Source organism: Aquila chrysaetos, chromosome 4 (assembly GCF_900496995.4).
Source record: "Aquila chrysaetos chrysaetos chromosome 4, bAquChr1.4, whole genome shotgun sequence".
NCBI lineage: Eukaryota > Metazoa > Chordata > Aves > Accipitriformes > Accipitridae > Aquila > Aquila chrysaetos.
In genome coordinates, this window is record NC_044007.1 from 72,117,239 (window position 1) to 72,129,591 (window position 12,353).

Sequence of the window (12,353 nt, forward strand, 5' to 3'; positions counted from 1 at the left end):
CTTTGCAGTGAGTGGTGTTTCAACTCACTTGGATGTACTGTAACCATCCTAAATGTATGTCAATAATGCTTTCTTACAGAACAGTGACATTTTGTATTTTTCCATTTTTAATGCACACTAAAGCATAATAGACTTTTATCTTTCATCCTTGTGCCCTGAGCTCTGCCCTTTCATATGTCGATCTCTCAGCTTCTTTAAACAGCTGCAGGTTTTAAAATATGCCAGCTGGAGGCACGTGTTCTGTTTTCTGCAAGTCTTGTTCTGCCAACTTAGTGACCTAAGGTATGAATGGATAATAGTTATTCCTGAAAACCATGGTGATGGCATTTTAAAATCCAGGACTATATGATTTTTTTAGGGAAGGGAAAGAGAGCTTTATAGCACACAAGACAGGAAGAATCCACATCTTCCTGTGCTACTTTTACTCCTGGAGAGCACAGAGGAATAAAACACAGATGCTAAATCATCATTCCCAAAAACCTATTCTCATTTACAAAAAGAAAATGAAGGAAAAAACCCCACAGATTTTTCAGTTCAAATAATTTTCACTCTAAAATATGAGGTTTAGGCAGCAATATTTTCAGCTGTCAGCTAATGCAATTGTTCCAAGATTTCCTACTCTCTCTTTAAAATATCTTTGCAACTTGAAAGGAGCAAAAAAATCACTACATAGGGGATAACTTTTTGATATTTTTTTTCTGGCTTCTTGAATGAGTTAGTCATAATTCTTCATGCAAAAATCGTGCCCATTTCCTACCCCCCCCCCCCAAAAAAAAAAAAAACAAACCCAAACAAGCAAACAAGGAAAGTCAGCAGGGCAGACTAACTTGTGCTGTATTTGTAGTATACAATTTTAATTTCTTTTTAGACCTCAGAGCAGGATATATTTCTGTAATGCCTGGAGTTTTAATGTATCTTGGATGGGCTGAAAGTGTGCAGGTTAGGAGATTCCTTACAGAACAGTATATGCCTGAGAATGAAGAAAAAAAAAAAAAAAATCAGTTAATTGAAATGGTATTTAGGCTTTTTATGTAACATCATTCGTAGTAAGTAGTTTTTCCTATGGGCTCAGCAGTCTTCACCATAAACGTGGTAGAACTCAAGGTGGCAGCAAACACCATCAAAGCACTCATTCCAAAACTTTTAAGTAAAATACTCTGCAGCATTAGTGGATGACAACAATACAATTCTGCCATATGGTAGTAGTCAAAGGGGACCAAAAGTTTTCAGGAACAGAGGCAGTGAGAGAATACTGTCTTGGCAAAAGGAGGATTTTCAATCAAGCAACCTACGTAAGGAGCTGACTGATCAGTCAGAGGCAATGCAAGTCAAGACAGGTTTAAAAAATAACTCTGGATTTAACACAGTATTTTTTATGCTCTAGAAAGTTATTCTTGGGGGTGCTCAACTGTTTTGTGATAACTTCCAAATTCATTTTGCAAGTAAAATATTATCTTAATAGCAAAAACATACGAGCCCTCTCTACATCAGCAGCAGTTAAGGTTTTGTATTAAATGCTGTTCAGTATATGCAGTTTCTTTGCTTTGAAAACTTCAGGGAAACTGCTAGAGGAATACATTCTACATTGCTAGTTACAACTTAAAAAACAGCTCAACAGTCTTACATAGCAAACTTGATGGAACCTTTCCTGCTGAATCTTCTAATGGCAAAGTGTAAGACTTACAGCTAAAGAAACATTTTTTTTTTCTTCAAGTCAAAAATACCAGCTGTTAGTATTAACTGCTATGACAGAACTACCAGTTTGATCAGAAATGAGTAATTCTGTTGCCCACTGACAAATCTATTTCGACCCTTGTAAATGATAGGAAGGTGGGACCCAAAAGATGTATCGGTATTAATATGCTACAAGTATTGAGTGTTTTACAAGTAAACTGTGAAATTTAATGATTTGTGAATGTTGCATAGTCACTGGACAGATTATTGGTGAGTGATAAGGGCAACTGAGCCACCAGTTAGAATAAGAGTAACTGCATTCTATTCAGATCATGTTTTGGATGTGGCATCTTCAAGCATTTGTTAAATCTAAATCCTTTGATACCTTAATCTCTTGGATTTTTTTTGTGGATTCTGCTATATGCATCATTCACTCAGCTTGTAGGCGTAACATTGCAAATGATTTTTAGTTAATGTTAAATAAAACTGTCAGATTAGCAAGTGTTCTTTGTCACTGAATTAAACAGGTTTAGTTGTACTTTAAAAAGAATGAATGGAATTGAGAGAGATGCTCTACTTAGAGAAGAGTCAAAATAAAGAGACTTAAAGCCCTGATTTGGCTTGAAGTGATTATGTGGTCATGCAGTGAATCATGTTTTTTAAAAAAAGGGTGGGGGAGAGGAGAAGGATTGGGAGAGTTTTGGTATTTTGGGATGTTGGCTACCTTTTTGTTCTTGGGTGGAGGGTTTTTTGTGTAGTCTGCAAGGTTAGTTTTCTGTGTCCTGCATTTCTGCTGGTTCTGTGTTAGAGTAAGAACAGACTGTGACAGTAACTGTGTAAGCTGAGAATGACTACAAAAACTTACTTGTTGAAGTTTAATCTGAGTCAAGAAATGTGGTAAGAAAGAACCAGAAGCACAAAACTTGAGTTGAACTAGTTCAGGTGGAGTAGCACTAGGATTAAGAAAAGTTTTATACATAAATGATTTGCATCTCAGTAAATACAACTGAAAGTTTATGTGACTTATCGGGAAGTTCAGAATCCAGAAGTTTTAGATGAGCAATACAGATCATTACTCTTTGAGGTAGCAAGTCAAATGGTGCAAGTATTTCGAGAGTTGGCCTAACAGGAGAGGTGGATATGATTTCAACTTTCCATTAACTTGCACAACAATTTGCCTGGTAGTCAAAGAACAGCGTTAGTGAAATTCCTGTTTGTTTGTGGTTCTGTAATTGATGGAGAAAAAGATTTTCAGAAATGGGCGCACGTTCAGTTTTCCACCTCTTTTGTGCAGGAGGGGATTGTTCGTTCCATTACCTTTATTGTTTGTAACTGGCAAATATACTCTCCTGTATCAATAAAGGACACTGCTCTATAACTGAAGCATGTATCTCTCATGGGTAGTGGGGAATGAATGATACGCCATTGTCCCACTTGCTGAGTGATGCAAAAACTGTGGTAAGAACTGAGATGACCTTCAATATAGTTCATACTTGATGAGATCTAAGGTGCTGTGAAACATTATCAGTTGACAAGAATATTCTGAGACTTTTAGCAGCAACCTTCCAAACCCCTTTCATGGTGTTTTTTTCAGGCAGATATGACTTGATGAGACCTTAAATAGTTTTCCTAATGCATCCTTGTGATTCCAGCTTATCACAGGTCACAGGTTTCTTTTTCGAAAATGTGTAGGTTTTCCGTTATTGAAGTAGAAGTATTGCAGAGAGAACTTAGGTATTTCGGACAAATCTTGTTTTGCTGTAGGAAGGTGCATGGGTACCTAGAAGTTTGTTTAATTTAGCAAAACTGATAATTAAAATGAAAATTGCTTGAGCTCCAATTCCAATTATAATCCTTACCTTAGAAAATCTTTATTCATACTATGTATATGTAGAAAAGAGATGTGTGGTTCTGTATAAATTTACCACATAAATTATGTAGCAATGCTAATAATTGAAGTGAAAAATATATTAAGAATTTTCTTAGGTTTTGTCCTTTTACAATTTTGATTTTAACTAAATGTTTGTTTAGTTACTAATACATGATATTTTTTCACATTATGAAGCCAATTCTGTAAAGTCTCTGGGAAATTTCAGATGATGTATGACCAACCTTGTCATGTCATTAGGGTCTTAAATTTTGTTCCTTTAGTCACAGTTGTCATATGATTCTGAAGTTATACAAACATGACACATTTAACACTTGTGCAGCTTAGTAGAGGATGTCATCAAGTTTTTGCTGCAAGAATAGCTTTGGTGGGAGAGAATTGCTATGTGAACTATTTAAAGAGTAAATGAGGAAGAAACTCAATTTTAAAAAGGCCTTTCTTAGCTAAAATTTTTCATTTGAGTTTCTTGACACCTATTTGCCACTCAACACAGGAGATGGCTGCATACTATTCATTGAATATTTAACAGCTGTAATCTTTTAGGCTTTATCTATGCAGTATTATTTTTCATTGTTTTATCCCTCTAAACATTGTTTACTATTTCATGGTCTGTTTCTTTCTTTTAGGGTGAACATATTAAAAATTTCCTTTAAAAGGAAAAAGTTTTTTATACAACAACGGCAAAAACATGTAAGTATTCATTTAATTTTATTTTGCTCAAATGGTCATGTTCAATTTTTTTTGCCTTAAATGTTAAGACAACAAAACGCTGATCAAAAGGCTCTGTTGTGGTAACTTGCCTTTGAAATTCTGTTTTGTTAACTTGTCCTTGCTATTCTGGTCCTCTTATCCTCGCTCTGTTTCCCATTTATGTTTCCTTTCCAACATTGAATCCTTCCATATTCAGTCTGTTGGACTGTATCTTTCCCATGCAGGTTTCTTCTCCCTTGGAGACTTGGGAGAATTGCAGATCTTTGTCCGTTCTCCGGTATTTAGTAACCTAGCATATATTTCCATGTTTTTGCCAGCATCTGCTGCTTTTTTCTTTGATGCTATCCCTGCCCTGTAGAGTTCCTCAATGCAGTGAATCCACTAAAGGGCTGCTTATCCCATTTAGGAGGACTTTGTGAGGTCCCTTCTGCTTATGGGGCTCAGAGTTCTGGGAGAAAGGAAGGTTCCTGGAGAAAAGGAGAGCTCTGCAGCTGAAAGACATGAGGTTGGAAAGGGGAGTAGTGCACCTCCTGCTGCCTGTAACATAGCTTTAGAAGTTGGCAAAATAGGTGAAGATAGTTAATAAAACTGATGTAAAATTTTTCTGCTGTTAATAGTTGTCTTCATAATGCTGTGTGCTTTTTGCAGAACAGTTGTAATATTAGTCTTTTTAATAGGGGAAAAAAAATCTTGATTACAGTATTGTGCTGGCACAATATGATCAGTTAAATTAAGATATCTTTTTACAAGGGAAAAGAATATTTAATATGACCGAAAAAAGACAGAAATTAGTGACCAGCAGATATACAAATAATTTAATTCACTTGAGGACAAAACTTGAATAGATAGTAAAAGGTAAGTGTTAACTTGTATGTATAAACTTCTATGAAGGCTCTTTCAAGTAGTAAATGGCATCTTGAACTGATAGGAGCTGTGTTACAAAAATACCTTTTGACTCACATTGATTAGAGGGTCTGCTGAACACGGGTTGCTAGGGAGGCTTTTTTTACCCAGAAGGAGAATGTTTTAATCTTTTTTTTTTTCTTTTTTCTTTTTTTTTTTTTTTCCCCTCTCCCCAGCACTGCCACCCCCTCCAAGTTTGGTGGGTATCTTCCAAACTTGAGGAGTGTACATCTATGTACACATTCTTAATTTTCAGGGCTCGTGTAAGCAAAGTATCTAGAGATAGTATTACTGCACTAATGCTTACACACATAGCATGCACAAATGACACTGTTTTCTTTTTTGAGAGAGTGTGTCCTAAGCCACTGTAGAAGGGTCTTAAGTCTTTTTGCAACCTTTAGGTTTCTAAATGTATTGTTTATATGCAAACTTCTCTGTTCATATATATTTCACTGTAAGAAGAAACGAGGAGTTGGCAAACCATTCTACTAGCTTGTGAGTGTAATTGTATTACACTCAGTGTAATTGTATCACACTTGCAAGTATTACCACCTTCTATATTTGAGGATTAAAAATTCACTGATAAGTAGTCATTTTAAATTCTGAGTATCTTCAAGTATACAAATATGGGCAAGCTTATGGACAGCAACTTCCAAATGTGTCTGTGAGAATAAACATAGGAACAGAATTCTCTGAGAGTGATGAGTAACAGTGGTTAGTAAAATGAGTATACCTACAGTTTTTTTGGAATATGGAAGAATTGTCAACATATAACAATCTCTGGACTTAAAGAGCATATAAAATATGTGTGTTCACTGTATAAAGATTTGACTGCTGTCAAAAATTGAATTTTTCTTTCTGGAGACCTGTGTCACCTTTGAAGAGTGCAGCATTCTTAAAGTTTGTTCCATTAAGCGTTTGATAAATGATGAGAGATCAAGGCCCTTGATTCTTTTAACTAATCTCCTCTTAAGTGATCATAGTTCTTTATTTCATAACCCACTGAGATTACAGTAATGCACACTATATCATGCTTAAAGTGCTACAGAACTGTAGGGAAAATAAGGCCAGCCGCATGACCTTTTTACTCTTTCTCAGTAGATATGGAAAAGCAGACCAGGTGTGCTATTAAATCTCTAGATACATCCATCCTTGTCAGTTAGCCGCTTTTGTTGAAATTTAGAGCAGCAAGCCTGCAGTACTTCAGTGGTATTGCTTGGAAAAACTTGTTGTCGCAGTGCAGTGGGAGTGGGGGGGCAGCTGGACTACTAGGGGTTTTCTCCAGAACGGTGGGTCGCTTGAGGGGTTTGTGAGGGCAGGTGACTGAAGTGGTGTTGGTCTTTGGATTGATCAGATTTTTCCTTGAAGGTACAGGAGGAAATAGGTAAATGAGGCTGAAAGTCAGGAAGATGGACGAATGTGGGGAAAGCAGAGCTGATACTACGTATTCATAGGCAAGATTTTATTAAAGATGGTGACAATGCTGTAACATTTCAGTTTTGTATGTCACGTGTAGGTTTCATTACAAAATCTACAAAAAGTTCTCAAAGGCTATGAATTTGTAGTCGTCTGAGATGTGCCATGTTTCATTGATTTATTCTTCTTATTTCTCTTACTCCTTTTTTCTTTCCTTATGCCCCTGTTCTGAAGACTCAACTTACCTTATCTCACTCTCTCCCTGCTACTCATCTCTTCTTTTACCCTCCCACTGCTTCAGTCTGTTGATCAGCTACTTGATAGAAGTATGCAATATTTCTGTTTCTACTGAAGAGCTACATAAGGACTGGGGAGCAAGACTGATGAATCAGTGAGTGTCTGGTGCTATAAAAGCTCATGATAAGTAGACTTAATGAAGGGTGCAAGATTTAAGGTAGGAATAGGAACTATGCTGGTTTACAGGCAACATTTTAAAGCTTCCAGAAATGAAACTTTATTTCCAATGTGCTTATCTAATACTTAAAACCACCTTCATTTTCTGCATATTAAAATAGATTTGTACTTGCTATGCTGTAGCTATTTTCAAATTCTCTGTGAATGGAATAGGCATACATCTGATGCAAAGTTTTTCCCTGATGTTGAAATAGCAAGACACTCACTTTAGATATTGAGAATTGTTCCCTTTACCTTAATGGCCACAGATTTCTCTAATCCTTGTTTCTTGATAACTATTAAAATACTGTTCTTTTGGAACTTGAGTTGAGAAGTATGATGGGCATTAGCTCCTTGGATCCCGCTAGAACTCTCTTCACCTTTAAAACGGTGCATAGATTTAATAGCACGACTTGCAACATGGCTTGTTAGTGAGCCAGATGGTTATGTTCACAAAAGATTTTGTTAATTTAAAAATTGACTAAGTTTTTCTGAAACTTCTGAAAGTCTTTATCCTAGTTTAAGTCTGTATTTAAACTTTTAGCCCACTTAGAAGATGCTAAGAAGGTTCTGTTACAACAGTTGAGAACATACTTGTGATGTAGAGAGCAAAATTCGTTACTAATTTCAAACTTAAATTTAAAACCAGAATATTAGATGTACTTAATTCCTTATCTTTACTCTATGACTTTTCAATATGATTGAGACGTTTGGATAAACTGATTTTTGTGGCAATTGAAAGGCCAGTGCTCCAGGCCAACAAAAATATCTATACACTTCCTTTTATTTGTCTTCTGGAGTAGTAAAACACATCAAGTGGTATTCAACCAACAGACAGTATGTCAGAAATGCCATTTATCATTAAATCTTTAAGTGATGTATGCTTTTTATATTGCAAGAAATTCTGAGTTAAAATTTCACTATACTTGCACATTTTATTTTACATAAGCTAATTAGAAGCAACTGTGGTGAACTGACAAAGATTAGTTGGTTCTAATATGCATGAGGCTCAAATAACAAACCCTACTTCTTAAAGGAAAAAAAATTTTTTAAATGTTTTAATAGCTATAGGGAAAACATGCCTGAAAGACTGCAATCAGTTAAATGTTTTGCAGTGCCTATGTAAAATCAAGAGGCAAATCCTTTTTATCTTTCTCTTGAGATTCTCATTGGTTTTCTAAAATAGTGACTTCAGTCATAGATTCTCTGAACTAGTCAAAGTGATTTGCAGTAAGTGGCATTAATCTCTGATACATGGCATTTGTAAAATGTTGCCCAGAAATAAAAAGAATAAAAGAAAAACAGATTGAGTATTCCAGCCAAAATGGTCTGTAGGTACTTCCCAGCGGGACTGTTGCTGTGAACAAATAAAAGGACAATGGCAACGACAAATCAAGGTGTTATCCAGGTGTGACCTCTATTTCTTGCTGGACTGTATGAGAAAGAGCTTTATTAGATCTTTCTGAGTCCTTTAATAAAAAGGCTTTGCAATCCACCTATCTTATGCAAAACTCTCTCGGGATCTGAAATAGCTCAACAAGATCTACAGTTGGTGAGGACATAAACGTGGGTGGCACAATTGTTACACCTGTGTTTCACTGGCACTTTGGCACTGAATTTACAAGTAAGAGTTTGCACCAAGACACACAAGCTTTGTATTCTGCTTCCTTTTGATCTCCTCATTGTGGCCTCATGGTTATCATCCAGAAAACAGGATTGGATTTGAACAGTGGTAGCAGCAGCTCCAGTTCCATCACAGCTACTTTCTTTCCCCCAAGACGGATCACTGTTAACATCTTTAGTGTCTTCTAAAACACTCTCAGGCAGATGGTTTTTGCATACGGTGGCTCTTGAAAGAACATTATTGAATTGAAGCCTTATGTGAAGAGTTTGAATTCAAAGATTGAGGGGTTTTTCCTTTCTACATTGCACCCTTAATGGAATGTTTAAGAGTTTTGTTTGTCACAGGAGGTCAAGATCTGACTGGAAACCTGAAACTACATTTAGCTGTTTAATATTACACCCATATATACAAAATCTTTACCACTCTAGGCTTAAATATTTCATTAACACTGTAAGGATTAGAAACTGAAAAACTTAATAGTTTTTCAGTATTGCTTAAACTTTTAAAGTGTCCTTTTTGCAGTTTGGAATTTCATATAGTCACATATAGTCATATTTTGGCCATCTCCAGCTCAAAATCTACTATATGCTGATTTTCTGTTTTCCTAAATGCATTTTTCCTATTTAAGCTAAAAGTAATTTTATTGTTGTTTTATGAGCTTGTTTACTGAGTTTGATCTGCTTGTATATATTGAAACATGGTATTTCCTACTGTTACAGAATGAATCCAGAGAGCATATTGTTGCCTTCAACATGTTGAATTACAGAGCATGCAAAAATCTATGGAAGTCTTGTGTAGAGCATCACACGTTTTTTCAGGCAAAGAAGTCACTACCTCATGAAAAAAAGATATTGTCACATTATTGGACCCTGGGTTCTAGAAATCCAGCTAAGTAAGTATTGTGTGAAAGCATGTTTTGCTTTGTAATTGAAGTGTGAGGATCTGTGTCAGTGATAGCTCAAGCTAGAGTGACAGAGTTCAGTTCTGCCCACAGCTGTCTTCCAGTCTGTATGTGAACCATTTGACAAGTTATATAGCTATGGTTTCAGTTTCTGCAACGTGGTATCGTCACAATAGAACTTTTCTTATAATTTCCTAAAAAGGTATTTGAATATAAGCATGTTTTATTGGTATTGTTTCAACTTGCTCTTTCAGTTCAAAACCACTAGAAAGTAAAAATGTCATGTAGGTAATGATCCAATAAGAGAATTTGCAGAACAGATTTGCTCTGAACTGTTTACCCCTTAGTGTCATATACACACTCTGTTTAATATTTTAGGGCAATTTCTGGAGTGCATCATACCAACCACTTGTTACTGACATGGAGATGAAAAATTTTGTCCCATCCAAGTATTCAAGACACCACTTTTGTGACATTTCTAATCTTGTATTTGCCTCGTTGGGTTCTGCTGGTCATGGAGCTGGTTGTTTCATGGTGGTATGAAGCTGGGATTGTTCCTTCCCATGTGCACCAACTGGGCCCTAACTTCATTAAACTTCATCTGCCAGTTTATCGTCTAGTCACTTGATGTTGTAATGTCCTTCTGCACTTCTTCACAATTGACCTTTATTTTTGCTATCCTGTGTGATTAATATCTTCAGCAAACTTTGTTCACTCTTTTCTCTAGATCACTAGTGAATATGTTGAACAGAAGGGCCCCCAACAGATATTGGTCTAAGGCTTCACTACTGATCTTTTTTCATGATAAATCTAAAACATTTTTTCCTATTCTCTTTTTTATGTCACAAGTGAACAGGCAATTTCTCCAAGTGAGGACCCTATTCCCTAGCTCCTTAGTTTCTTTATGGGTTTAAGGAACCTTGTCAAATGTCTTTTTGAGATCTTGAGTAGATTAAATGACTAGTTTAAAGTGGGAGGTTATACTCCAGTAGTTCTGCTGTTTCATCTTAGAGGCTTTTAGTTTTTTTGATAAGTATCAGTCCCAGTGATTTCTTTCATTATGTTGATTTGTTCTGTTGTTTCATTTATCAGCAATTCAGCTACAAATGTCATGTCGTGTGTCATCATGGTCTCATCTGTGTCCCGTCATTCCCACCCCCGAGAAAAATTCTGTCATGAAACATACCAAAAATCTTTCATATTAATAGTGAATGAAAAAGAAAGTCTTATGTCATTATCTTCTCTGAGTGTGAGATTTTGGAGGGTTCTTTGGTCTTTTGATCATCTGTAGTCTCTGTAGAAACCTACTTGTTCTGATGATTTTTGGAAAAGTATCTTATTGTTTTCTTTTTGTTTGTGGGATTTTTGCAGTGTGTTCCCTTAACAGTTTAACTTCACATTTAATTTGTCAGACTTGATTCTCTTTTTCCTGTTTGGATAAGCTTCAACTTTTGGATGATGTCATCACACTTCAAATAGCTTCCCAGACTTCGGTGGCTGTTTGGCTTTTCATACAGTCATGTCTCTCTAGATACTGCAGAAATTAATACCAAGTGGACTAGTATTGCTTGTAAATGAAGCAGTTCACCCATGAGGGCTGCCCAACAGTAAGAAGACTGATAAACTGTTATGTTTTCTGCTGGAGTGGAATTCCATATTTTTCACCTAGTACTAGAGGACAGCTGAAGCAAGTGAAAACGAGTAGTTGTACGAACAGTAATTTAATTTTCTAATGTTTTACAGATCTATATTTTGAGAATTAGACCCTCTATGGAGTGATATGAACTTGTTCTTCCTATAGTGAAGGCTTTGAGGAGGTGACTTTCTCAAAGCTTGTAGGATTGTCACGTCCTGGAGTCCTTTATTTCTCTCAAATTTGCAAACAGCTTCAAAATCCTGATGCTTGTTATATACACGTACACACACAGGCATTGCACAGCCCTTGTGTTGTTAAGAAAGAAAATAGTATGAGTTCCAAAGGGTACCTGTTTAGTATCGCCAATTTTTACCAAAAAATTTGATTACTGACAAATTTACTGTTACAACTTCTTAATAGCTTGTAGCATGCAGGATAGCTCTCATTGTTGAACTAAGTTACTAAGAAAGAGTTCTTTTCCAGTGGTTTCATGTTCTGAGGCGTTAACACTGGTGAATTGCTTATTTAAGCTCTTAAGGCATCTCTAGGGAGAACTGTTCATTGTGGTACCTTCCATCAGCTTAATTATATCCTCTGTACTAATGCATTCTTTGGCCTTATTTACGCCAGCAACCAGCATGAAATTTAGGATCTACGTGAGGCAGAAATGACTCAGCAAACTTTACTACCAGAGACTGCTAAAGTACCTAAGAAGCAACAGGAATTTTGGGAGACTTTCAGTAGTTCCTGTCAACTTGGTCACTGTCACTCAGCAAATTTTCTCCAACGATTTAAGAAAAGGTGTGAACAAGCCACTTCCAAGGTCATCAGTCATATATTGAAAATTTTTACTTTCCTACTTATTTGTGATTATGGAATGTTGTAAGAGACAACATGAGTTTCCACATTCCTTTTCAAGGATGGCTCTGATCTCATGTGGAAGCTACGCAACAAAAAAAGGGATTCTGCATTCTCCCTTATGAAAGGAAACAAAATTTTGCATTGAGTAAAACAAACAATAAAACCAAAACCAACCAACCAAACCAAGAAAACCACAAAACCAAACACGCACACAAAAACCCCACCGACCACACCATATAACCCTGGAGGTTTTAAGACTGACTTGTCTTCAATAGTTCTTTTCAGC

General features: G+C 36.2%; 1 protein-coding gene across 9 annotated transcripts in view; it reads left to right on the forward strand.

The window, feature by feature from the left end:
* The window catches only part of PTPN3 (protein tyrosine phosphatase non-receptor type 3), a 199,818-nt gene that overhangs the window by 135,611 nt on the left and 51,854 nt on the right, over positions 1–12,353 (forward strand). For 8 of the 9 annotated variants that reach the window (XM_030012301.2, XM_030012295.1, XM_030012296.1 and 5 more), the window contains 2 exons: positions 4,189–4,252; positions 9,389–9,561. In XM_030012301.2, the coding sequence (XP_029868161.1) occupies positions 4,189–4,252; positions 9,389–9,561 (237 nt within the window). Of the gene's footprint in view, positions 1–4,188; positions 4,253–4,821; positions 4,843–9,388; positions 9,562–12,353 lie in introns of those variants that run through there. The other variant, XM_030012304.2, reaches the window with a different exon arrangement.